The 27,754-nt window shown below is 43.6% G+C and overlaps 1 protein-coding gene across 2 annotated transcripts in view; it reads left to right on the forward strand.

The window, feature by feature from the left end:
* Positions 1 to 27,754, forward strand: part of MFN2 (mitofusin 2) — a 37,349-nt gene that overhangs the window by 5,415 nt on the left and 4,180 nt on the right. Inside the window, exons 2-18 of one of the 2 annotated variants that reach the window (XM_044667750.1) lie at positions 429 to 560; positions 1,065 to 1,156; positions 5,998 to 6,176; positions 10,155 to 10,290; positions 11,498 to 11,660; positions 14,151 to 14,275; positions 14,957 to 15,065; positions 15,194 to 15,301; positions 15,944 to 16,097; positions 16,329 to 16,396; positions 16,478 to 16,599; positions 18,517 to 18,643; positions 19,260 to 19,364; positions 20,011 to 20,113; positions 21,668 to 21,888; positions 22,486 to 22,641; positions 26,800 to 26,996. In XM_044667750.1, the coding sequence (XP_044523685.1) occupies positions 6,002 to 6,176; positions 10,155 to 10,290; positions 11,498 to 11,660; positions 14,151 to 14,275; positions 14,957 to 15,065; positions 15,194 to 15,301; positions 15,944 to 16,097; positions 16,329 to 16,396; positions 16,478 to 16,599; positions 18,517 to 18,643; positions 19,260 to 19,364; positions 20,011 to 20,113; positions 21,668 to 21,888; positions 22,486 to 22,641; positions 26,800 to 26,996 (2,069 nt within the window). In that variant the 5' untranslated portion in view covers positions 429 to 560; positions 1,065 to 1,156; positions 5,998 to 6,001. The remainder of the gene's footprint in view (positions 1 to 428; positions 561 to 1,064; positions 1,157 to 5,997; positions 6,177 to 10,154; positions 10,291 to 11,497; positions 11,661 to 14,150; positions 14,276 to 14,956; positions 15,066 to 15,193; positions 15,302 to 15,943; positions 16,098 to 16,328; positions 16,397 to 16,477; positions 16,600 to 18,516; positions 18,644 to 19,259; positions 19,365 to 20,010; positions 20,114 to 21,667; positions 21,889 to 22,485; positions 22,642 to 26,799; positions 26,997 to 27,754) is intronic. The other variant, XM_044667751.1, reaches the window with a different exon arrangement.

Raw genomic sequence — 27,754 nt, forward strand, 5'->3', positions numbered from 1 at the left:
CTCTCTCCCATGCCACGCCCCCTCCTCTCCATGCCATGTTTCTTCCCCCCCATACCAGTTCCCCTTCCCCTGTGTCAAGTTATAACCTTCTCCATACCAGCCTTCAGTCTCTCTCTTTTGCCAGCTCCCCCTCCCCCCATTCCAGGTCCCTCCTTCCCCCATGCCAGGCCCTCTTTTGTGTTCTTTCTTGGGCACACAGCAGGCACATGTGCTCAGCCCTATGCCCAGGTGTGTTGTGATGCCCCAGGGTTAGTGAGATCCTCCAATCAGTCCCTGCCCTTGATCTCCACCCAAATCTGCTGGCATGTACCCTTGTAAGAGACCTGGCTGAGCCCAGGCGTGGTTTTTGTTTGGTATCATCACCTGATTAAAGGATCTGGGCCCTGGCCCATGCCTCCTGCTGACAACTACCCCTTTTCTTCTGACAGTTTTGGAGACCATTTGAGTGGATTCAGTGCAACTGTTCTGTGAAAGAGGGAAATGCCCAGATCCTTCCTTCCTTTCCCATGCCAGCAGAGTTCATAATGTCAGCCTTGTGAAAACAATCCACCTTTCGAAAAGTAAGTCTTAGATTCTCTGGGTCTATGGTGCCTTACGCTGTAGGGGAACAGCTATGGTTACATGTGCAGCCCTGGGCTGGAGCTAAACAGAATTAGTAGAATTTCTCAAAGATCCAGGGATGGGATGGGCCCCTTGAATGGAGTCTTGGCATAGAATCCATTTGGACCAGAATCCATTCTGGCTTTGATAGAAAAACCAGGTCGGGCCAGACCTTTTGTCCTGTGACCCAAGAAGTAGTTCTGGTATTTGGGGCATCTTTTTTCCCTCCACCAAATGTTATTGCACTCCATCCACATGGAACCAATTCAATGTGTTGTGAAATAAGGAAAGTAAGCATCTGAATCTAAAATAAATACTCTTTGGCAAATGGCTCTTTCCTGATCTCTCCCTTCTCTTCAATGCTGTGATTCTTCATCTTCTCCATATTGTTCATTTCCTGACTTTGCCTGGAAAAAATCTCCTTCATCTCCATTCTTTTCATTTTTTCCGTTTTAATTTCTCAGCTTCTCCTTCTCTGTATCAATTACATTGGTGGACGGTCCTGTGGATCCTTTTTTTCCCTTTTCCTGCTAGAAGTTGTTCTGCATAAAATTGGGTAAGAAAATGGTGTGAATTCAGGCATTGCATTTCATACCCAAAGCCACATGAGAGATTTTTGCATCATTCTCCCTCCTACATCCCCAGTGCCTAACTGACCTCAATTAAACTCAGGTATGAGATAGCCTGATGATTACCTGGGAGAAGAGTAAACTGATGGCAGTTGAGACAGAGAATTAAGTTTGTTTCTGGGCATAAATGTAGCAAGACAATTCTGATAAAGCCATCTTAAAAAAAAAATTTTTTTTAACCCACACTTTCTGTTATAGTGTCAATTCTAAGACAAAAGAAGGATAAGAACTAGGCAGTCAAGGTTAAGTCACACAGCTAGAAAGTATCTGAAACCATATTTGAACCCAGCTCTTCCTGATTCCAGGTCTGACACTATCCATTGAACCACCTAGCTGTCTTTGAGCTCTGCCCACAATGCTACCCAGCTGCCTTTGATAAAGCACTCTCAAAGTGAAGTGGAAATGGCTAAAAATTAGATAAGGTTTCAGACTTCAGGAGAACTTTATCATCTAAGCCCTCAATAGGGCAGCCTTTGATCTGTAGTTCACATATGGGAATAGTGATTCCTTAACATCATGAACAGTTCTGACTCATCTGTGACGTAGGAGATATTCCCCAGAGAATGGCCTGATACACACAGACTTTAAACGACATGCTCAGGACCACATAGGGAAATGCCAGGGCAGGATTTGAATTCCCATCTTTCTGTCTCCGAACCCAGAATATTATCTACCACACCCAGGCTTTCTCTGCCTGGGTTATATAGTTATGCCAACTATTATCTGCTCTGTGCTTAGGGGAGATGGGCAGGGCCCCACTTGTCTAAAGCTTTCTTGACAGAGAGAGACTATCAGGAATTCCCAGAAGAGTTGGGATGGGGGTGGAGGGCAGGGGGTGGAGTTCCAGAGCAAGAGAAAAGAAACTTTATGAACTTTGTTCATTCTGCCTCATTCTTTGCTTCCTTTTGCGAAAGAAGTTGTAGAAATGCAAAAGGGCCATTTCAGGGGAACTAGGTAACACAGTGTACCAGGCCTGGAGTCAGGAAGACCTGGATCCAAATCTGATCTTAAAACACTTCCTTCCTAGCTGTGTGACCCTGGGCAAGACCTGGGCTTAACTTTTATTTGCCCAGCCTTTGCCCTTCTGTCTTAGAGTTGTTACTAAGACAGAAAGAAAGGATTTTTAAAAAGGTTTGGGCTGGGAGTGGGATTGGAGACAGAAGGACATTTCAGCTCATGCTTGAGATCCTGAATCCCAAACTCATTAAGATTAGGCTAAGAGTTAGTCATTAACTTTAGAGAATGGGCCATCATCTCCATTGATGATAAGTTTAGTGGTTCTTACTCTGACTACAGTTTCCTTTTGTGTCTTTTCATTCCCTATTAGATTATTAAGCCCCTTGAGGTCAGAGACTGGCACATAGTAGGTGTTTAATAAATAATTTTTTTTTGACTGGCTACAAATCCCAGAGGGCAAGCAGCTGAATAAAAGGGAGCCTGTTAGATATCATGGGAATGGGAGAGTTGAAGAAGTCAATATTTCTCCTGATTTAGGAGAATAAATTTGTGGAAGTTGAGGGGCTTAATTAGGCTGGCTAGAGCAGCCAAGGGAATGGGAGGACTCTTCTTATTGTAGATGTTTCCAAGACTAATTGAGGGCAGCAACTAGGAGCACCTTGAGGACATTCCCTGCTGAGGAGTTTGAAGTTTTTTCTCATTCCCTTCACATCTGAGAATGTGACCTTTTCACTGAGCTGCTTTTCATTTCATTTGCTTCAGTAACACATCTGGCTTTTACTTTTTACCTTCAGTATACTAATGCTTCTGGTTTCAAGTCCTTTAGTCTCACAAATAATCACTGGAACTAAAAAAGCACCTCATAAATGCAGACAAGTTTTTAGGTGACCCATTTCCAGATATTGCTTGTCCTATGTCTTGGGCAAATGAGTTTGTTTAGTTCCTGCAGGGAAACTTGTTTTATTACTTTACTGATTTTATGGATTTGCCTTAAAGTTAAATATTGTATTGATGGAGATGGGGAAGTAAATGTATTTTGATATTCTTGAATTTGGGTGTTAAATAAACTTGGGAAAGGAACCAGAACCCTCTAGTATCTTTTCTGTGTGCCTGTTTTTGTCCTCTGTTGTGTGGCTTTTTGCCTTGGTTGCCTGATTTTTCCCAACAGGGTGGTGTGACCTGTCTACCCTTTGCAGAGCTGTGAAAACAGCTGCTGTGGGCTAAGGACTTCCATCTTAGAGTCTGATTACATAGCAAGCCTTTGGCCCTCAAACTCAAATAGTTTGTAGAGATTACTGTGAAATGGAGCAAGAGTTCCCATTGTCTCTAGCTTTTTCTTTTCAGCATGTAGTTAGTTTTCTCTTTGTCAAATCTTCCCTGGGTGACTTGAAGTAGCTCCCCGGCCTTAGAAGTCCCCTAGGAAAGAGCTGGTAGTGGTGAATGAAGTGGGATCACTCAAGTCCCTTCCAGCAGTCTAGTCTGTTACTGCCTTCCTCGTGCCTCAGGTTAGGCTTTTCTTTATCTCTTCACATGGCTTTGGTCTTTCCATTTGTTCCTTCCAATTGATTTTGGCAGTTTTTTGTCATCTCAGATTTTTTTTTTTCACTTCTGAGAGCATGTCCTACAAGTGCTGGAGAGCAGTTCTGATGCTGTCACATGCCCAACTTGGACATAGTTTCATCCTGTGTTTCCCTATGCCCTGCAGAGTGAGAGCAGGAATGAATGAGAAAGCAGAGGAGCCAGCAAATGTAGGATTGGTAGAGGCACAGGGACTTTGGCAAGAGGGCAGATTTACCTGTTGAGTATTAAAGGTAAAGGACTATGTTCTCTGAAGATGTCTGCAGTGGTTATCTCTAGGTCCTATCACACCTTCATCTTTGGCCTTATAGATCCTTGCCATACTATCTAATTAATCTTCTCTTTTTCCATCAGACCATTTTTTGTCTAGTCAGGAATGTAACTCCTGGGACCATCGCTGAATCAGAATAGGGCCTCTGAAAAGAGATTCAGTTCAACAAACATTTATTACTCTCTACCAAGTACAGAATGTTGTTAGATGATGGGGAAGAAACAAATTAGAGAGTTCCACTTTCAACAGCTTAATTTGCTGGAGAATTACAGCATGTATAAGTAAATACAAAGACATTCTGAAAGCAGGAAAAGTGCTAAAAACTAGAGATTACAAAAGGATTTGTGTAGAAGATGACGCCTGAATGAACCTTGAAAGAATTAGGAATTCTTTTTTTTTTTTTTAAACCCTTAACTTCTTTGTATTGGCTCCTAGTTGGAAGAGTGATAAGGGTGGACAATGGGGGTCAAGTGACTTGCCCAGGGTCACACAGCTGGGAAAGTGGCTGAGGCCGGATTCGAACCTAGGACCTCTCGTCTCTAGGCCTGACTCTCAATCCACTGAGCTACCCAGCTGCCCAAGAGCTAGGAATTCTTAAGAAGATAGTATTTCCTGTCTTTGAGAGCAACCCATACAAAAATATGGAGATGAAATTATTAATTCAGGCATTATATAGTAGGAGTTTGACCTCATTTAGCACATTTGCCCAAGATGACTGTTGTTTTTGTTGAATCATTTCAGTCGTGTCTGACTCTTCATGACCCGATTGGAGTTTTCTTGGCAAATACTGGAGTGGTTTGCGATTTCCTTTTCCAGCTCATTTACAGATGAGGTGATTGAGGTAAATGGCCAAGTGACTTGCCCAGGGTCACATAGCTAGTAAGTGTCTAAGACCAGATTTGACCTTAGGAAGATGTCTTCCTGACTATAAGACCCAATGCTCTATGGCCCAACTTAGCTGTGCTCTATCTTCCACCCCCGCCCCAAAATGATTAGCATTTCCTAAATGGTATCATAGAATCTTAGAGTTGGAGTAGGCCTCAGTGGTCACTTGGCCCAACTTGTACCTAAATTAGGAATCCATGTAGAAACTGCTTATGCAGGGGTTTTCCAGTCTCTGTATGAAGCCCTCCAGTGATGGAAAATATTTCCTCAGGCAACTTGTGCCACTTTTGGACAGCCCAGAAGCTTTCTTTATGTCCAGTTGAAGTCTGTCCCCCTTTTGCTTCCCTCTTCTGGCCCTAGTTCTATCCTCTGCACCAAGAAAACCAGTCTAACTGCATTTAGATGTTCAAAGACAGCAATTTTGTCTTCTCTGTCTTCTCTTTAGGCTAAGCACTCTCAGTTCTTCCAGTTAGTCCTTTTTTTTGAGTCTTCTCATCATAGTCCTTGTTGTTCAGGCTGATTTCCAGGTGGTCACTGTCACATGTTTAGAACTGGCACTCCCCAAAGTTCTTCAGGTAGGGTCTGACTAGGGATTAGAGTGCTGTCAGATTGATAGCTCTCATTTTAGACAGTAGATTTCTACTCAGGCAACCTGAAATCAGATTGGTTTTTTTTTAGTTGCCACATCACATTTTCAACACCCATTGAGCTTTTAGGCTTGAAAACTTTCACATCAGTTCACAAATGGCCAGGCGTTTGGTTTACAAATACAATTAATGAAACAATCCCTATTTGAAAGGAGCTTATGTTCTAACAAGGAAGATGTATCTCCCATTCCATACTTGGATGTGGGTTTTTGGACCCCCAAGCACAGGACTTAACATTCATCCCTGTTAAGTTTCATTTTGTTGGAGTTAGTCATTCCGCTCTGTTGATCTGGTTGCTGATATGTAGCCTATTGGCTAGCTTTGTATCTTTAGCCCTTTTAGGGGTTGGACTAAATGGTCTCTGAGATCTCTCCAGGAACATGAGGGTGTCTTGCCCATTGGCCTCATATGTTGTGCTTTTTTCCGGCAGCGAAATGTCCCTGATCTTCTCTCACTCCAACCCCATTGTTTCGATCAAGAAGGACAAAAGACACATGGCCGAGGTGAATGCTTCTCCACTCAAGCACTTTGTCACTGCCAAGAAGAAGATCAATGGCATTTTTGAGCAACTGGGGGCATATATACAAGAAAGTGCTACATTTCTGGAGGGTAAGTTAAGTCTCAGACTTAGCCATCTGTAGTGATAGAGTTCTGAGTGTTTTCCTTAGCCCCACAGCATGTTTGGTGCTGTTGTTAGTCACAGGGCTCCCTATCCTGGATGTCATCCCCTGATCATACAATAGCATACAAGATTACATTTTATTTAATCTATTTCCAGTACAAAAATGAATTTTTTTTTGGGGGGGGGGGTTGTGTTTTTTTTTTTAAGGATGCACAAAGTATAAATCACAATAAAACCTGTATCTTTACATCATGGGTAAAATGCCTTTTCTAAATACAAATACATGTGGAAAACTATAATTCATGTCTGAGTTTTTGATTGGGGCTACTTTGCTTGCTGAATGATGAGAGGACTGGTGACTGACACCCCATTAGCTATGTTTAGGCCTTATAAATATGTTCAGATTCCTTGAAAATCAACAATCGGGGAACCTTCAGAATCATACAATCAACCCAGTTCAACCCCTTTATTTGACAAATGAAAAAGCTGAAGGCCAAAAAGGCTTACTTGCCCTGGTCATAAAAGGCAGACCTAAAATTCAAATCCAGGTCATTTGACTCTAGATCCAGTCTTACCTTTTTGTTTGTTTTTCTTAAACCCTTCCCTTCTGTCTTTGTTTTATTCTAAGACAGAGAACTGTAAGGGCTAGGCAGCTATGAAGTCTCTGAGGTCAGATTTGAACCCAAGGTCCTTCTGACTTCAGTCCTGGTACTATATCTACTGGGCTGCCTAGCTACCTGAGATCCAGTGTTATCTTGACCAATGAATGAATTATTCTTAAAGGCTAACTTCTACTTTGGGGATGATTTCTGGTAGGTGCTTCTTCTGGGCCTCTCTGCTATGGATTTGAATTTAGGCAGTTGCTCCTCTTGTGAGTCCCTTTACTCCCCCTAATCTCCCCGCACCCTGAAAGCTGAGAGGCACCTCAGCAGTTTATGTAATCCACCCCCTCTTACAAGGAAGGCTCCAAGGCTCAGAGGTTATCACACTGGGAGTAACCAGCAGAGCAAGAATTTGAAGTTAGGTCCTTGGACTCCTCACGTACATAGTATAAAGGGTTTTAAACATGTCTCTGTTTCTCTAACTCAGTTGGTTGATTTTCCTTATTCACGTGACCTCACTTTGCAAAGCCTTTTTTTTTTAAATTAAATTAAATTTTTATTATTATGCAAAATACACTTCCATATTGGCCATCATTGTAAGAACACACTCATATAAAACTAAAACTCCAAAATAAAACCATAAATACACTGATGTGAAAGATAGTCTGCTTTGATATTCACATTGATCCAACTTTGATAGTTCTTTCTCTGGAAGTAGATAGATAGCATTCCCTGACACAAGTTTTTCAGGATTGTCCCAGTGATTGCATCACTTTAGTCTCACAGGTCAGTGGCTAAATCAAGTCTGTCTTTATCTGCCTTTTCTGTGAAATCAGAGGGTTAGTCTAGCTGGGAGGCAATGAGCATTTATCAAGCACTCCCTATGTGCCTAGCACTGTGCTAAGTACCTGGAGACAGAAAAATCAAGCAACAAGATATCTCCTGCCCTCAGGGAGCTTATATTCTAACGAGAAAAGACAACCCACAAAAGGAAGTGGGAAACTGGAGGGATGGAGGCAAAATCAGAAGCAGAACAGGATGGGAAATAGATGGCCTGCGCCCTTCCCCCATGGTAGCCTCTGAAGGAACTTGGCAGTGGGAGAAGGGGGCAGAGGGATGTTCTGGGAAAGGCAGCTAAAGGAGAGAGTGGCTCCCAGGGTGTTTCCAGCATTGATATTGCATGATTCCCTCAGATGATGGAGAGAACAAGGGCTAAATTTAAAATCAGAGGACTTGGCAGTCTAGGCCCAGCGATGTTTACCTCAGTGACCTTTCACCTATTTGGACCTTTACTTCCTCATCTGAAAGGACAGAATGTCAGTTGGACCCATCAGTGACCTCTGAGGGCCCTTTTATCTGAGTGTTCACTCACACAGTAACAGAGATAGGACTTAGAGGGACTTGGATCTCATCCAAGGAGGCACTCCCAGTACAGCTTACAAGCCATCAGGGCCTGACCTTCATCTTTCCATCAATCCCCTCAGAGCATCTGTTTAATACAATAGAAGCTTTTCTCCTTATCTGAACATCTGGTGAATTCTGGGGTGGCCTATAGGTTGTCCACTTACTCATTCTCTCTATGAACGAGATACACTGCCCCCTCTTCTAGTCATTTTAGTTGTGTCTAAGCCTCTGATTCCATTGGTGTAAGAACCTTCCAGTGGGAAAAGTCTTTCCACTGATGTAAGGAGGCCACTTATTTGTACCTTTTAGTCTTAAGAGTTTCTTGGGCTGTGAAGTGAGAGGTTAAAAAATTCCCTTGGTCACATAATCAACATGAGTCAGGAGGGCCTGACTCTAGGGGTAGGAAGCATGTGACTTAATGGAGAGAATGGGTTAGAGTTGGGAAAACTTTGGGTTCAGATCCCACCTATGATGTATTATCTATAGCACCTACTTCACAGAGTTCCTAAGAAACTCAAATGAGATCATGTATGAAAGGGATTCCTCATCTTGCAAGTGTTCTCTGGCTCTGAAAGGATGCTATCTCTTGTAAAAGCCAGTTTGTGAATGTAATAGTTGGATGGATGCCACAGCCTCCTCACATCTACCCTGGTTTTCTGTTTCCTTTTGGATTATCTGAAGTTTCGATTCTTAAATCCTTTTTTTCCATGATTCACAGCACTGTAGCATCCCAGAGAGAATATTGGTCTTTAAAAGATGAGATCTTGTGGAGATGAGATCTTGTGGCAGAGAAAAGTTTGGGATAATTGAAAACAGTGCAATTTGCCCAGTACAATCCAGTCTGTTCTTCAGTTCTTTACTTGTAGGCCCAGCTTAGCTTATAAACTGCTATATGTTTGATATAGACTTTTGGATGCCTCCAGGAATGGGGCATTCTAAGCATTTGTCTTTTATGACAGCATTGTACATACTTAGTGAGAGGGGCCAGAAGGAAGTGCAGAGTCCACCAGACCCAAGGAGGTTCTCAGAATCACTCTGGATTCATGTGGCTGTCCTGAAACAGACCCAAGAGGGATGGAAGACACATGACTGGGTCTGACATATCTTTTGTGAGTTTATTTTTGATATGGCAGCCTAATATCCAGGCAGGAGAGCTCCAGCTCATTCCATTAGCATTCCAGAGGCTCAAGTTGTTGCCATCACATCAGATCCATGGCTTTAAAAGGGAGAAGTATCTGGCCTCCAACATCCAGACCAGGAGATGATGTTGGCTTTTGAGTCTCTGTGGTAAACTCAGCGATGTCTGTGAGTGAAGTGTACTGGGGCCTCCTGCTTTGCAGGTGCCAATTAACCCATTTTAGATGCTTTGGAAAATATGCAAAGAATTAACAGGGATATCAGCCTGATAGTATGTCAGAGAGTTTGCTAAGGAGCTGAGAAAATTCCTTAACTCTCCTACCTTAACAAAGTTACCTGGGAGTTGATTTCTACAGTCTGCTATAAATGGGATAAAAACCTTGATTCTTTCCCATCTCTGCTACTGCCTCAGTTTCTCTGATTAGAAAGTTGGGCTTATCCTTGTGTTCATCTTCCTCCCCCTATCCTCTTGATAAATGAGATAATAAAAGTAGAGAATGCTTCTACCTCTTCTAGATGAGTGTTTTTCTTTGGGAATTGTTCTATTTGATTCTTTGTTTCATTTGTAATTAAAAATATCTTATTCACCTTGACATTTCATAGATCAGAGGCCTAGATCTGAAGGAGGCTTCAGAGGCATCTGGTCCTCTTTTGCAGATGATCACTTTGAGGCCTGGAGAAGTCAGGTGACTTGCCCAAAGACTCACAGTTAATAAAGGTCCAAGGCCAAATATGAACCCAGCTCATGTGGCTCCAAAGTCTATCCATGACACTATGTTGCCTCTCCTGGATGTTTGATTGCAATCTCATTTTGTTCCCCAGATACCCATAGAAATGTGGAGCTTGATCCTGTCACCACTGAAGAGCAGGTGTTGGAGGTCAAAGCCTACCTGGCCAAAGTGAAGGGCATTGGTGAGGTCCTAGCCCGGCGGCACATGAAGGTGGCCTTCTTTGGCAGGTGAGGCCCTTCGTTGACCTGATGGTCCACACTGACTGGGAATTCTGCCCCAGAACTCCTTTTGTTATGCCCACTGGCTTGCCATGGAGACCAGAGAGCACCTTCTAAAATGAATGGCTTAGTCAGCAAGACTGAGCCTATGTGGATAATCTGGAGGCTGGGAATTCGAATGCTTCCAGGCATTCTGGGAGCAGTGATAATAAGTCATCTAGCCTCCTTTACTCCATTCTTTTGGGGATGTTATACAATTTTGAAATGTTGAAACAATGTTAAAACATTGTGAAATGTTATACTATTTCCAGACATTTATTAAGCACCTGCTATGTACAGAGCACTAGGCAGTCATGCATGAAGGAGATAGTGTAAATGAGACATAATCCCTGCCCTGGAGGAGCTGCCAGGATAGTTGGGAGAATAATACCCAACCCATAACAATAGTGCACAATGTGATCTGATAAATGCATGAAGGACAGTAAAATAAGATGTTCTGATGTCACTAGAGTAATGAGAAAGCTGTTGTTGGCACTTGTAAAATGCCATGAAAACAAAAGATTGAGCAGAGGAGAAGCTTCTGTGTGGGTCAGCATCAGATCTGTTGGGCACAACTAGGGCAGAAAGAGCTGGAAGTCATGGCTGGATGAGTCAGCAAGCTAGAGCTATTTTTAAAGGGCCTTGATATAGTGGGATGTATCAAGTTGGGATAATGCTACTACCACCTACTTCAGTGGGTTGTGGTGAGGAAAGCTCTGTGGAAAATATGGGCAACTATGATTGTATGAGAACTCTGCAGCCTTCCCTCTCTGCCCTGCCTGAATGAAGCTTTTGTTAGTCACCTGAGTCTGATGTGTGGCTCTGGGTTTTTAGAGGGATTAAAGTTAGAGAACAGCATTGAAAATGGTGAAAGAAAGAAATGTGTGTAGATTTATTTTTAATCATACTAAAATTTTTAGATATCCTTCTCCTCCCTCCCACTCCTCCACCCCCAATATACACACACTTAAGAGAACTAGAAAGGATTCCTCACTAGTGAGCCTAAAAAGAGAAGACCCTTATTGCCCCAGGGGAACCCGTTCTATTCTAGAAGCTAGGGAGTCACAAGCTGGAAGCAGCCTTTGTGGGCTCCTCTTGCAGCAATCCCTAGACTTGCAGACAGGATAGACTTGTGAGTCCTGGTTGAGTGACTGCTGTGACTCTTGATCTTTTCTAGGACAAGCAATGGAAAGAGCACAGTGATCAATGCCATGCTCTGGGACAAAGTTCTCCCCTCAGGGATTGGCCACACCACCAACTGTTTCCTCCGAGTGGAGGGGACAGATGGCCATGAGGCCTTCCTGCTCACTGAGGGCTCTGAAGAGAAGAAGAGTGTCAAGGTAACCTGTGCCTCAGGGGCCTCCTTGGGTCCTGGTCCATAGTAGCACATTTGTTCAAGGTGTGGACAGACCTAGAGGGGTGGTTCCCTAGTCCTCAGCCCTCAGGAGGTATCTCTCTTTTCCTTCCTCCCACCTTCTAAAGAAGATGGAAAATCCCATTTTGGATGTTTCAAGAATGTGAAAGGGCAGTTTGGAGTCCAGGAACATGGAACATAGAGACTCTAGACACCAACTTTTGACTCTTGTGTGGCCTGGGGCATGCCATTTGATCTACTTTCTTTATGTGAACATGAAGCCCTGCTTCAGATGGCTACAGTCATAAAACACATTGAAATCTTTTTCCTCACATAGTGAGTTGGGACTGTATCAGAATGCATTTGAGCATCTGTCCAGGGGTTTGCACCTTGATTTTTCTCAGAGAGGGAATAGCAGCAGCCTCAATCTTTAGACTAGTGGCTTAGCATCTTGGGGAATTTCCAGCTTGTTTTTTTTTATGAGATATTGCAGGATTAGAGAAGGACCAAAAGTCCTCATTTTCAAAAGAGGGAAGATAGTGGCCTCTATAAACAGTAGGACCCATTGAGTTTGACTTCAATCCCTAGCACAGTTCTAGAATGTGTTGTTGAAGTGATGGTTAATGAGATATATGGAAGGAAACAGTGATTTTGGGGTGTAGCGAGAGGCATATTAATCTTTATAGCAAATGTCTCTGATAAAGGCCTCCTTTCTCAAACATAGAACCAACCTAAATTTATAAGAACATGGCATTCTCCAATTGAAAAAGGGTCAAAGATATGAGCAGGCAGTTCTCAGAGGAAGAAATTAAAACTATCCATAATCATATGAGGAAATGCTCCAAATCATTATTGAGTAGAGAAATGCAAATTAAAACAACTCCGAGATATCACCTCATACTTACTGGATTGGCTAATATGACCAAAAAGGGACATGATTAATATTGGAGAGGATGTGGGAAAATTGGGACACTAAGGCATTATTGGTGGAACTTTGAATTGGTATAACCATCTGCAGGAGAAATCTGGAAGTACTCCCAAAGAGCCATAAAACTATGCATACCTTTTGACCCAGCAATACCTCTACTGGGTCTATATCCCAAAGAGATCAGAGATAGGAGAAAAGGATCTACCTGTACCAAAATATTTTTAGCAGCTCTTTTTGTCGTAACAAAGAATTGTAGAGCGAGGTGTCCATCACTTGGGGAATGGCTGAACAAGTTGCAGTATATGGTTTTAATGGAATACTATCACACCATAAGAAATGAACAGGATGAATTCAGGAAAACTTAGAAAGACTTATATGAACTGGTGCAAAGTGAAGTAAGCAGAACCAGAAGAACAATGTATACAGTAATGGAAATATTGTTCAATGATCAACTATGAAGGACAACTAACTATTATCCACAAAACAAGGTCCCAAGATAACCCCAAGAAACTCATGATAAAAAACACAGTCCATAGCCAAAGAAGGAATTGTGGGAATCTGATTGCAGATGGAAGCATTCCATCTTTCACTTTATTTTCTTCATGAGTTTTTTATTGTATATGGGGAATATGGAAATATGTATTGCATGAAAGCTCTGATATGACTTATATCAGACTTTACTGCCTCAGGGAGGGAGGGAATCTGAATTGCAAAATGTCAGAAAACAATTGTCAAAAATTATTTCTACATGTAATTTAAAAAAAAATTTAGTTAAAAAATGGAGGGGAAAAAAAGAGATATTTAAAAAAAAAATTTTTTTTTAACTCTTATCTTCCATCTTGGAGTCAATACTGTGTATTGGCTCCAAGGCAGAAGAGTGGTAAGGGTAGGCCATGGGGGTCAAGTGACTTGCCCAGGGTCACATGACTGGGAAGTATGTGAAGCCAGATTTGAACCTAGGACCTCCCATCTCTAGGCCTGGCTCTCACTGAGCTACCCAGCTGCCCCTGGAAAAAAGAGATATTAAGTAGGTCTGAGACCAAGGAAGCAGATATAGTTTGCCCTGGTTGAACCACATTGGTGGGATTATGTTCAGTTCTGGGTGCCACGTTTTTAGGAAGAATATCAACTTGGAGAGTGTTCCAGCAAGGGTACCTAGGATAGCAGAAAATGGCAGGAAGATCAGCTGAAAACCCTGGGGATGACAAGGTTGGTGGGGGAGACAGACGCCCATGCCAAGCTGTCAGAGAGGAATTGAAGGACTGACATGTGGCAGAAGTGTGAGACTTGTTCTGCTTGGCCCCACAGCATAATAGTATTGGGTGCAGGTTGCAGACAGATACATTTAGGCTTGAGATCGGGAAGCACTTCTTGTGCTTGACAGAGCTGTCTCAATGTAGATTGAGCTGTCTCAGGAAGTAGGACATTTGAATTTGAAGTTGTCTGGGATGTATCTTGCCCCATTTTGCCCCAGATCTTCAAACTCTGGGGTCTCTCATTCTGAGCCATAGTGAGGCAGTTCCTAAATCTTCTTCCTTTTCCTAATAGACAGTAAACCAGCTGGCCCATGCCCTTCACCAGGATGAGCTCCTAAATGCTGGTAGCCTGGTGAGTGTGATGTGGCCCAATTCCAAGTGTTCACTTCTAAAAGATGACTTGGTGCTGATGGACAGGTGAGCGAGAGCACGAGGGTTGTGATCCCTAGGGGTGAGGGCTTCTTGGGAGTGAAAAGAAGACCAGTAAGACAAACCAGTCTTGGAGCTGGTCTCGGTAACTCAGATCAGACTAACGAAGGCTGGGATGCTCTTCTGCCACTGAAAATAGCCCTGGGAACAGTTTTTCATAATGACTTGCCAAAATCCATCTGCCTGCCAGATTTTCCTCAGGATTGCCACCTCTCTACATTTGTTAGGAACGAGGTGCAGTGGGGTATATTTGAATGCTTTAGAATGGTGATGAGCAAACTACAGCCCTTGGGCCAAATTTGGCCCCCTAAAATATTCTATTCAGCTGCTGGACTTTATTCCTAATCTGACGAATACAATGAGTAGGATACAATACAGTGAAACTTGGAAAGAGTTGCCTTAGAAACAGACTGACAGATGAGCATTTCCTTTCCTTTGACCCCTTCTTTAAAAAGTTTGACCATCACTGCTTTAGAAGATTGATTTTTCTCTTACAGCCTATTGTTCTAAAGGCCAAGCTGGATTTTGCCCTGGCCTGTAGGCTCATGCTCCATGTGCATGGTTGTTTGATAGTGTTGTAATTCTTCCTCTTCCCACATGGGAAGAAATGATTTTCCTCTTTGCTCTCTTTGCACAGTGGTGATGTTTTCTTCCTTTTGTGACCTTTAGCCCTGGGATTGACGTCACTACTGAACTGGACAGCTGGATTGACAAGTTCTGCCTTGATGCAGATGTGTTTGTGTTGGTGGCCAACTCAGAATCCACATTGATGCAGACGGTAACCCCTCCCTCTCCTCTTCTACCTCTCTTCCTCCCTCCTCTTCTTCTCTCCCTCCCCCCTTTTAGCGGCCAGCCAGGCCAGCCATGATGGCAGCCTCTCCTGAGCTGGGGCTTTCTTATTTCCAGGAGAAGCAGTTCTTCCACAAAGTGAGCGAACGCCTCTCTCGTCCCAATATCTTCATCCTCAACAATCGCTGGGATGCCTCTGCCTCAGAACCAGAGTACATGGAGGAGGTTTGTGCTGCCTTGCCCAACCCTGCCAGGGGTGAAGCCACAGGGTTCAGCTTCTTCTTCCCTTGGAAGCTTACCATTCCATCTCCCTTCCCCCATATAATCTACACATGGCATCAAGATGTCCGAGGAGATGGCCTGTAGAGCTAAGAGGGACCACAGGTCAGGATCTGGTCTAATCCTGCCATTTCACAGAAAAAGAAACTGAGACTCAGAAGCCAAGGGCCTTTTCCAAGATCCCCTGGATGGTGAGGGTAGATCAGGGACACTGTTTTGGCCCTCTGAAGCTCTCTATTACATGCCATGTTTCCCAAGGTTTCGATAGATAACATATAGCACATTTTCATGGGGCCAAACACAACTAGAACCTGGTTTGCTTTATTTAGATAAAAGAAAGTCTGTCTGCTTCCTGTAGGTCTACCCTGAGGAATAAATTAGGAAGGGGGAGAGAAAGAGCAATATTAAGTAGCAAAAATTTGCTTTTTTGCTTGGAGCCTGTTTATAGATTCTCTAATTTTTCTTATGTGTAGAAATGTCTGGAAAAAGGTGACAGACTTATAGTTTCCAAAACATAGTTGCTCTGCTGCCAGTAAAGTGCAGGTTGGGCTTGTTGGGGCCTCACTTTGCTCTGGCTTGGGTCTCCAGGTCCGGAGGCAGCACATGGAACGTTGTACCAGCTTCCTGGTGGATGAACTGGGAGTGGTGGATCGGGCCCAAGCAGGGGACCGCATCTTCTTTGTGTCTGCCAAGGAGGTTGTCAATGCCAGGATCCAGAAAGCTCAGGGGATGCCAGAAGGAGGTAATGGTGACCTTGTTTATATAGTTAAAAGAAAGCTGTTGTCATTGAGCTAAGAAATCTAATAATGTTTATTTAGTCTGATAATAGAGAGGGCAAGAAGAGACCTAGGTAAGATGGTTTTCTTTCTTTCCCCATGCCCCATGCACAATGTGAGTGATTGTGGGGATGGGGGTATCTGATTTGTACCAGCTGTTCAATCCTAGTCCTGCTAATACTGGGCAATTCTCCTAGGGGGCGCCTTGGCTGAAGGATTTCAAGTGAGAATGTTTGAGTTTCAGAACTTTGAGCGGAGATTTGAGGTGAGCCTCCTCCACCCCACCCCTGCCCTTGCCCTGTTCCCCAGAAGTAAGCAAATAGCTCAAAGGGCTCTTCTCTCGTAGGAGTGCATATCCCAGTCAGCTGTGAAGACCAAGTTTGAGCAGCACACCGTCCGAGCCAAGCAGATGGTGGAGGATGCACGCCTCATCATGGACTCTGTGCATGTAGCAGCCCAAGAACAGAGGTGAGAACCAGGAGGAAGGCTGAAACCTTGAAGGCACCCCCTCTTTGGAGAGGAGGTGGACCCTGTTAGCATCTGGCCACCAGGGCCAAGATGGGTCCTTAGAGCCAGTCAGAGTTCAGCTGCCTCTCAGTGCTGGCTTCTTCTCCATCACTATAGTTGTCGTGTTTGTTGTCCTCCCAATTTCTGCTTCCCTGTTGGGATCTTCTTCTGGGTCTTCCCATGCTTCTCTGAATTCCTCACATTCATCATTTTTAAAAGCATTATGAATGATATTCCATGACATCTTTATACTAGTTTGTTCAGCCACTGCTCAGTGGATGACTTTGTTTCTAGGGCGTTTCTACCACAAAAATTGTTGGTGTGAATATTTTGCCATATATCAGGACTTTCAGTCTTAGACATAGTTGGAGTAAATGCCCAACAGGGAATTCTGGGTCAAAGACTGCAAACAGTTTAGTCCATTTCTTCCTAATCATTTTCCATACTGGTTGGATAAATTCACAGCTCCATCAAGTGTTTGAGGGGAACCTGTTTCCCCATAGCCCCTCCAACATTGACTTTCTATCATTTCTTATTTTTGTCAATTGAATAATAGAATTTTAAAGCGGAAATAATCTTAAATAGTCATTGAGCACCCATACTGTGCAAGACATTGTAGAACAGACCCCAGTGCTCATCTAATCTATTTACCTTTATTTACAGGATCTGAGGCCCCTGGAACATGAGACTTGGCCAAGATCACTAGTTACTTTGAGAGTTGGGACTCTGCTGAGTCTCTTGAGCCTTATTCCATTGCTCTTTGACCATACCTCATTTTAAAATTCCTTTTGGGCACTAATTTGTAGTTTTGAAACTTATTCCTGATAGCCTCAGCAGATTTAAGGTGGTCCATTTTAGATGCAAGCCTTATTGAGTCAGCCCACCCCTGTTTGAGCACTTGCTACATGGTCAGCCTGTGATGGGTGTTGGGAGTGTGCCCTCTAGAGGCTTAGAAGACAGCTTTTTTTTTTGGTTTGTCTTTTACCCTTAATACCTTCTCAGTAAGGGCTAGGTAATGGGGATGAAGTGACTTGTCCATGGTCACATAGCTAGGAAATATCTTAGGTCAGATTTGAACCTAGGACCTCAGAGGACAACTGATTTTAAATCTCTCTTAGGACTCATGTGTCCCATTTCCCAATCTCTTTAGTGCCCTGTTGGCACTTTTCCATTGTCAAGGAAACTTGTGACATGGGATAGAACACTGGGCCCGGAGTCAGGAAGATAAGAGTTCAGATCCAACCTCAGATTCTCACTAGCTGTGTGATGAGTGCTGGGCAAGTCACTTTACTCAATTTTCCTTAGTTTCCTCAACTGTGTAATGAAGATAATAACACTATCTACTTCCCAGGGCTGCTGTCAGAATCAAATGAGATAATTTTCATCCAGTTCTAAACCTAGAACTTGGCATAAGATAGATGCTTAATAAATTTTCAGTTCCTTCCCTTTCTTTATATTCTGGATAAAAGATTTAAGAGTCTAGTAGGCTCATATATTTTATAATCAGGATAAAAAACTTGTAAATTCTAAAAAGATCATCTAGTCTTAACATAATTTTTTTTTAACTTTTACCTTCTGTCTTAGAATCAATACCATGTATTGGTTCCAAGGCAGAAGAGTGGTAAGGGCTAGGCAATGGGGCTTAAGTAACTTGCCCAGGGTTGCACAGCTAGGAAGTGTCTGAGGTCAAATTTGAACCCAGGATCTCCTGTCTGTAGGCCTGGCTCTCAATTCACTGAGACACTTAGCCGCCCCCTGCTTATTTTGCTCTTCAAAATGAATAGGACCATGAACTGTACAAACTTTAAATTTCTTATATTCCTGTTTCACTCAGACTGGCTTATGGAAGTAGGTTTTCAAATGATACTCTTTCTTTAGAGTTTACTGCCAGGAAACACGAGAAGAGCGACAGGAAAGGCTGGGATTTATTGACAAACAATTAGAACTCCTAACTCAAGACTTCAAAGTTCGAATTAAGCAAATCACAGAGGAGGTGGAAAGACAGGTGAGCACTGACTGTATGTGTTAGAGCATTGGGGTTAAACCCAGAAATGGGGTCACTAATCTGTACACCAGGATCCTAGCTGTCTCATACGAACTCAGTTTTAACATGTCATGTTATTGATGGTTTTTTGTATTTTTATTTTATCATATTTTTCCCAGTTACATTCTAATTTGATGTGTGTGGCAGACACTCTAGGGTGTTTCAGCTCATGTTTGACACCTGTGTGTTAAGGGACATTTGGAGAGAAGGGACAAAACCCCCAGTATAGTGAGCAGGCTTAAGAGTTTCTTAGCATTCCAGGAGAAGTTGAGGCATGCTGAGCACCCAGCTGGGTTCTGTTAACATCTAGTTGGTAATGGGTTCTGACTCTAAGACATATAAATCATGTGACCTTAGGCAAGTCATTCTCTTGATCTAGAAGATGAGGGAGGGATGCACTAGCTGCTTTCCAGGCCCCTTCTTCTGCCTCTCAGCCTTTAGGATTCATGATTTAAGTTGTGAGCTAGCCACTGCTGTCCAGTCTAGCCAGCCACAGGAGCTTCCTTTGGGATGGGACACAGCATTAGTGGTTAGTTGTGTTTTTAGAAGTCTTTTGATTTTGTTTTGTTTCCTCTAGGTGTCTAATGCCATGGCTGAAGAAATCAGGCGCCTCTCTGTGCTGGTTGATGAGTATCAAATGGACTTTCACCCATCTCCAGTGGTTCTCAAGGTTTATAAGAATGTGAGTCATTATAGAATGGCTAGTGGCCAAACCACATGCCCTACTCACTGTGACTAACATGGAACCATTTATTCAGACACTCGACTCCACCCCAGCTGTTTGGGGGAAGTTCTTTAGTTAAATAAGTTTAATGTTATATTGACAGTTTCTTAAGTAATTCATAGGCCAGGATGGTTTTATGCTTGAAACGAATTTCAAGGAATAAGGCTTCTGAGAAATGGTTTCTCCAGCCAAACTGCAGGCATGTTTGTTTTTCTCTAAGAAGTTCCATCCTTATGAACATTTTTGTTAATAATGATAATAATATGTGCCCTAAGAAACAATGAGCAGGTTACTTATTTTAAAATTTGGGAAGAACTGCATGTATAATGAAGAGTGAATGAGTAGAACTAAGCAGCCGCAGACTTCATATTTGAAGAATAACTTATGAGTGTTCACTTCCAGGGAATGAACCGAGAAGTGGAAACACAATAGACATAATCTTTATATACCTAACTTTGCCAGATTATGCCTTCTATGGTGTGGGGAGGGGAGGGAGGGACTGAGATACCCCAAAATAAAAATAATGGGGGGAAAAGTAAACTATGATAGTAATAGCTAGCATTTAAAGTTTGCCAAGCACTTGACCCTTCATCTTTCCTCACAGGAGTTGCATCGCCACATTGAGGAGGGACTAGGTCGCAACCTGTCTGACCGCTGCTCAAATGCCATCACAGGGGCCCTGCAGACCATGCAGCAGGATATGATCGGTTAGTGTCCCTCTGGGCACCACAGACCAGGGAAGAAGGGAACCCCGGCTGCCCTTTCTTGTGACATAGCTAGAGAGCCATCTGTTAAAGATTCATGAAAGCCTGGCACAAACACCCTGTATTAATACCTTGACATTGCCAAAGATTAGCCCTTTGGCCTATATGCTAACAAAGGCCCTTCCCTTGAAAAGACATTGTACGATTACTCAATCTGAAACCAGGCAACCTGGAGTTTTTATCTAACTCTAGATATAGCTGTAGCCATGGAAACACATTAAAAGCTGTGTAAACATGGACAGATCCCTTCCACTGAGCCTCCTCTGCCCCATAGAGTGAGCAGGCTTAAGAGTTTCTTAAAAATATATATATATAAAATCTTCCTAGCCAGTCCCCTGTAATAAATGAGCTTCTCTGGTCTAAGCTCATCTGGTCCACAGATGACAAGCAGGTAGAGAGCCCATCACTGGGCCCATCCCCTGGCCTAACAAGTCCACACTACCCGCAGGGTTTCTGAGGAGGGTTTCAGTGGAGAGTAGTAACACAGGGCTGACAGTGAACGTGATTTTCTGCCTTTGCAAGTGGGTAAACATCATCTTTTAGTACACGTGTTGCTGAAGCAAGCACTAAACATTATCTTTGAGTATTAGAAGAATGAGTAGAAATAATGTAATAGGGACAGCTAGGTAACACTGGATAGAAAGCCAGGTCTGGGGTTAGGAGGACCTGGGTTCAGATCTGGCTACAGACATTTCCTAGTTGTGTGACCCTAGGCAAGTCACTTAATCTCAGTTGCCAAGCTCTTGCTGCTCTTTTGTCTTAGTATTGATACTAAGGGGGGCAGCTGGGTAGCTCAGTGGATTGAGAGCCAGGCCCAGAGACAGGAAGTCCTAGGTTCAAATCTGGCCTCAGACACTTCCCAGCTGTGTGACCCTGGGCAAGTCACTTGACCCCCATTGCCCACCCTTACTACTCTTCCACCTAGGAGCCAATACACAGAAGTTAAGGGTTAAAAAAAAAAGAATTGATACTAAGACAGAAAGTAAGGGTTTTTAAAAACCCCAAAGAAACAATGTAATAATATCCAGGTTATCTAGATCTGTCTGTCTTTTTAAGATTTATAAAACACTCTATGTGTTATCTCATTTGACCATCATGGAAAACCTAGGAATTAGGTGCTGTTATTAACTGCTGTTGCAAAACATTAAGTGAATTACTCAGGTCACCCAACTAATGCCTGTGGCATAATTTGAACTGAGGACCTCCTGATTCTAAGTCCAACATTCTATCCACTGGCCCCCCAGTTGCCTCATACTGGAAGTATTAGATGAAATTAAATAGCATCAGAATGTCCTGAATGCCTTGTTGAACCACATCTGCCTTTAAGTTAGCTCACAAGTCCATTTGGTTCATGTCCCCGACAGAATTTAAAACTTTCTTTTCATCACTATTTAAAATTGTTATGGCAGCTGCCATTTGCCTGTTGTCGCATGGGTTTCAGAGGTTTCTAATTTGGTATATTCTGACTCTTTTCTTCCCATTTCTGATTTGTACCAGATGGCTTGAGACCTCTCCTTCCTGTAGCCCTACGGGGTCAAGTAGACATGCTGGTTCCACGACAGTGCTTCTCACTTAGTTATGACCTGAACTGTGACAAGCTCTGTGCTGACTTTCAGGAGGACATTGAATTCCATTTTTCTCTTGGGTGGACTATGCTCGTGAATAGGTTTCTGGGACCAAAGAACAGCCGTCGGGCTTTGATGGGCTATAACGACCAGGTAAGAAACCTTCCACCATATGTGGGCTCCTCAATTTAGAAAGGTGATCATGTGAGGACATCATAGAGGACTTCTAGAACCTCCAGGTTAGAAAGGATCTCGGGGGCATGAAGATCTAGAAAGGATTATGCTAAGGAGCAGACACTGGGGTTGGATGCCAGTACTTAAACAGATAGGAGAATCCCCTCTGTAGCTTGTCCAACAAATGGTCCTCCAGTCTTCCCTTTAAGACCTCTTGAGGAGGAACTTTCCCCCTGCAGGCAGCCTGCTCCAATTTGGGACAGGCCCTCCCTTTGCACACAGACACCATCTTAGCTGTTTTTCCTTAAGCGTCCATTAGAAGACTGCACTTTGCTCTCCCTCTGGTCTTTCTCTCAAAATGTTCCTCCCCTTGCCTAGCTCAGATTCTTCCCTGCTCCATTTAAAGCCTCTTCTCTCTTGCCCTGCCTTTCTTCATTTGAATTTGAACTTACTCTCACCCCATCCCTCCACAGTCAGAAAGCCCTGGATTTGATTCTGGATCTAGAAAGGATTATGCTAAGGAGCAGACACTGGGGTTGGATGCCACTTTGCCATTTTTCCTTTCTCTCTGTCTAGATTCAGCGCCCCATACCTCTAACTCCAGCAAACCCTAGCATGCCTCCCTTGCCTCAGAACACTCTCACCCAGGAAGAGCTCATGGTCTCCATGGTCACTGGCCTGGCCTCACTGACATCGAGAACCTCCATGGGAATCCTTGTGGTTGGAGGAGTGGTGAGTCGGGGAGTGCCAGGGAAATTGGGGACTGTGCTCTTGGACCAGGACTGTTGGCCGACTGCATTTTATAGCCAGTTACAAAGGAAGCCTCCAGGTGCCACCATTTAGTCCCCAAACTGCCTGCCCCATTGTGGTGGAATTCTTTAATAATGAATCCTTGACAGAAGTGAGACCCTCAGCCTCCAGGACTCAGATGAAGTGGTCATTGAGGTCCATTTTCTTGGGCAAAAAGACAGAAATAAGCAGTGCTTATTGTCGGGAGAGGAGGGAAGTGGAGGACAGGCACTGTCTGGTCCTTGTCTCCCTCAGACCCCAATCTTTTCACCCTTATTGCTTCAGTAGATGCCTGGGCTAGGCCTGGCTGCAGGAGCCTAACTGAGGTTATTGCTACTGGACACTGGCCAATCCCTTCCTTAAGGACACAGATGCTTGAGCTCCAGTTCATCTTGATTTCCCCACAGAAATTTCTGTACAACAGCTCATTCCTTTAAGGCTTTAAGGTTTTCCTCATAACCACCCTGGACTCTGCCCTGGTTTCAGCATTTTCCTCCCAGTCCAGAGAGCTATCAGATCTTACCGAGGTTCCCTCTATAGCACCTGGCATACATCCCCTGATATATGTGTCCCACCTTCCTACTTCTCACAGCCATGCCCTGGTTCAGGCCCATTACCTTTTTCCTGGACTATACAATAGACTCTTTAAGCAAATGTTTATCAAATCCTTTTGTTTTAACATTGCTTTCTCCCAGTATTCATTCCCATCTTCTGCCAAAGAGCCATCCCATATAAAAAAGAATTAAAAAAAAAAAAGGAAATGAGGAAGAGAAAAAAACCAGCAAAATCGGTCATTACATGAAAAAAGACTGCAAATATGAGCAGTGTTCTGTTTCTGCAAAGAGGTGGCAGGTTTGGGAGCAGAGGAAGCATCACCCTGTCTCTCTTCTTCTCTTTGGAACCATGCTTGTTCTGTGGAATTCTGCCGTGTTCACATTCCTCTCTTTGGTGGTAGTGGTTCTGGACGTCAATGAACTCCCCTCAGCCTCAGCCAGCCAACTTTCCAGTGTAAAAGAACCAACAAGGGGCTGATTTTCCAGACCTCCCATTAGCTGGGTCACATGGCACAGAGATGTTTGCTGTAACAGTATCATTGAACTAGAATTTCACAGAGACATTCATTCCTGCCATGACACCTTTATCTTTTGTGGTTCCCAGCAGAGCCACATTCTTGGCTGACTGGCCGAGCCCTAATTATATCCTCTAAGGAGACTTGAAGTTGGGATTGTCACTGAAACCCAAGAATCCCCTCTTTTATCTGAAAGTGCTGGGTATGAGAGATAAGACCAAATAGCTTCATCCGTGGTATTGAACCCTTCCCGTTTCTTGTTAGCCTGAATTCCTGCCCTCTTTGAGCCCCAAGGAAGGCCTTCTCTGCCCTCAGCATTCGCAAACATGTTAAAACATTCAGAATGCGCAAGATAGGCAGAGATGAAGACAAGGCCCCTCCCACAGGACGTTTTCAGCCTAGTAAGTGGGGAGTCCCGCCTTTCCTTTCCCTAGACAAATTGAGAGAGGTTCAACTTTTAGAAGCCTTTCTGGGGAGGTCGATATGTGGCTGGTGCCCAGAGCACAGGCTTGGTGTCAGGAAGACCTGAGTTCACATTTGGTTTCAGCCACTTTCTAGCTGGGTGACATCTCTCAGTCTTCATTTTCTCATTTCTAAAATGAAAAGGCCAGAACAAGCTTTTAAGGTCCCTTCTAGTTCCATCTATGGGCCAGTGATCTTGTGAGCTTCCAGAACAGATCATTGAATTGAATAATGACAAAAGCTAACATTTATATAGTGCCAGCTCCATTTCGGGCATTGTGCTAACCGCTTTACAAATATTATGTCATTTGATCCTCACAACAAACCCAAGAGGTTTGTATTATTATTATCCCATTTTACAGATGAGGAAAGTGAGGCAAACAGAAGTTAAGGGCATTTCCTTTAGTATCTCAGACAGGATTTGAACTCGGGGCTTTTGACTCCAGGGCAGTGCTCTCTCCATTGTGCCACCAAGTTGTCTAGAAATCTACAAATAAACCAAAGTTGCTTTGAGATAGCAACAGCCCTCTTTGTTTAACATGGAATTCATCTAAGCGTGGCCACCTGGTTTCTCAACCCCTCAGACTGTTAGTGACATGCTAATAGCAGATTGGCTGTGGCCAGCCTGACACACTCCAGTCTAGTTGAGAAACATACTGAATGGTGTCCTCACCACAAATAGTGGAGGAAGATGTATGGGTAGGTGTGGTACATTCTGGAAAAATTCGTGTCAAGCTCTGTAAACATTTCTTGAGCATGTGTTATGTGTGAGGCCCTGGGCTTTGGCATTGGGGATTAAAAGATTTCCTCTACAGCACCAGCCCCGCCCTGCAGGTGCTGAGAGTATGCATGAGAAGTACACACATGATGGTCACAGTTAGAAAAATGAACTTGCAGAAGAAGGACTTTACTTTGGCCTGAGAGATTGTGACAGTCTAGATTGTGGGGAGAAGGAGGTGCCACAAAGCCTTGTCTGAATTAACTAAGGTTGTCTGTTGCCAGGCTGAGTATTGGTCCCTCTCAGGATCTGGTGAAAGGGAGACTCAGACAAGGGCCTGAGCAGAAAACACTGGGTCTTGATCATGCCCAGCCTGCCCTTTCTCCTTCTCCTAGGCCACATTGCTGCCATATGTTTTTTGTGAAAGATGAGAAATTATGTCTTGAGAGGATGCATTAACATTTGAGTATGAGAATCTACTTGGAGTTAGATCATATGGCCTCTAGGCACATTCCAGCAGTCACAGTTTTAGTACCAGACTGCCATCAAATTGCTGAGAACTTGGGCCTGTCAGTGGATTTGTTAACCTCTTGATGCCTCCATTTTCCTCATCTGTAAAAATGTCCAGATTGGCCTAAGTGACCTTGAAGGTCCCTTCTGGCTTTTAAGAGCCCATGATCTTTGAGCCTGGCCCCTGCTGGGTTGTAATAATGTTGTCTGCCTTACCTGTCTCCTTAGAATTGTTGTGAAGCTCCCCTGAGATAATGGGGTGTATAAATCCCATGGAAACTTGTCAGCATTAGACTGTGGCTTATTCTGTACTCTGTAGATCTGCTAACTGCCTTGCTTACATGAATGTGGCCTTTGGGAGAGAAGTCCTAGAGAGCCAAATAACTGCAAAAAGCAGGGTGTCGTAGGCCGTGTCTCTGGCATGTTGAAAGCCTTCCAATGGAGCCTACTGCCAGTGTAGGAGCCTGGAATGGAGCATGCAGAACAAGACTCTTTATTTTTTGAATGTGGCAAAAATGGGAATCTGTTTGGCCTAACTATGCAACATTTGCTATAGTTTATGGAGAGAAAATTGATTTCATTTATTGAAAAAAATCAGATCTTAAAAATGATGCCTGAAAATTATATAATATTTTATAGTCTAGAGTCCTTTTACCTCATCAAACCTTCTCTGAATTTTATAGATGAAAAAACTGGCTCAGACAAGTGATTTGCCCAAAGTTACACAGACAGTAAATGGCAGTTGACTGGAACTCAGATTCTCAAAATCTAAGTTTGAATATTTCTCTTTAAAAAAAAAAAATGTTCATTGGTATCTTTTGTTTTACATCACTCAAATTTCTCTCAATATTCCTCCCCTTCCAGAGTTATTCAATTTAAGTGAATTCCTTTTAGAAGAAGAAAGCCCAAAAGGATGTTAAAAGGTCTCAGGAGAGATGGAAGTGCATGTCCATGGCCCTCCTCCACCCTGCCAATGAGGGAGTTAACTGCCATCTTTTCCCTCTTTGGGGCCAGGCTTTCAATGATCATTTTGGATTAAGTTGGGGTGATTCTCTGGGGGTCATGGTATATGTTTCACTCCTAGTTCTGCATCAGTTCAGTCATGTCCATGTGTATGGTCCATCATACTCCTAGCCCACCTGTTTCCCTGTCTAACGTGTGCCTTCCCCAAACCCCCTTATTCATTGGGCATCTGCTTTGTTTCCAGGCCTTCCATCCCCAAAAGAAGCCATTCAGTGCTTTTCAGCTAGCTCACATATACCTGCCACCTCTTTTTTGGCATTCCATCAAAGCTGGAGCCTGGTCTCTTGTTTTGACTACTGACTGTGGTCTGCCTCTCTAGGTCTGGAAGGCAGTGGGCTGGAGGCTGATTGCCCTTTCTTTTGGACTCTATGGCCTCCTCTATGTCTATGAGCGTGTGACATGGACTACCAAGGCCAAGGAGAGGACCTTCAAGCGCCAATTTGTGGAATATGCCAGCGAGAAGCTGCAGCTCATCATTAGCTACACAGGCTCCAATTGCAGTCACCAAGTCCAGCAGTGAGTTGTTCTACTTCCCCTTTAATTTAGAGGCCGTTCAAGGCTCCTGGACCATTCAGAGTCCTTTCTCTAAGACATCCCAGATTGGACACAGGGGCATATGGCTGTAAAGATTAAAAATTGGGAGTCTGGCTGTAGATTTTAATATTTTTTATGGTTTATTGGTAGAAAGGAGTAGGAGAGAAATGAGAGAAAGTGAGAGGTTGGAGGTAGGTTGCTCTTAAAGAAAGTTTACCCTAAATATGGCTTCTCCATTCAGCTGGCAGCAGAGCAACCCCACCCCCAGTCAGTTCCAACACTGAAGTAGAAAAGAGGCCAAAATGTGCTGACCTCAATTTATCAAACTTTCTCTCTGCCCACACCGACTCTCACACCTCATGCCTCCTGAGCCACCTATCGCCCTTAGCTTGCTGACTACAAGGGGCACCAAAGTTTTGATTCTATCCTTGGGATCAAAGTACCCTCAATAACTTCCTTCACACGTGGCCTATCAATGGCATGTTCCCCCCTGTCTACTACCTTCTACCTCTCAGGAGCAGAGCCAACCAAAGGGGTGTCCAAAAAACACATAGCATGAGGACATGGGGAGGGGGATTGGGAGGATCCTGTTAGTTTCTTCCCCAGACTTTTCCCTGATAATTGAGCACCACAGCTTCTGGTCAGATCTGCTGGTGGTTGATGTTTCTCTGGACCTGAGTAAAGTCTAGAAAAGTGATCACTATCCTTCAGGGCTTTCCGGCTTTGAAGAATTGGGTTTA

The sequence above is a fragment of the Gracilinanus agilis genome, chromosome 3, assembly GCF_016433145.1.
Source record: "Gracilinanus agilis isolate LMUSP501 chromosome 3, AgileGrace, whole genome shotgun sequence".
Classification (NCBI taxonomy): Eukaryota; Metazoa; Chordata; class Mammalia; order Didelphimorphia; family Didelphidae; genus Gracilinanus; species Gracilinanus agilis.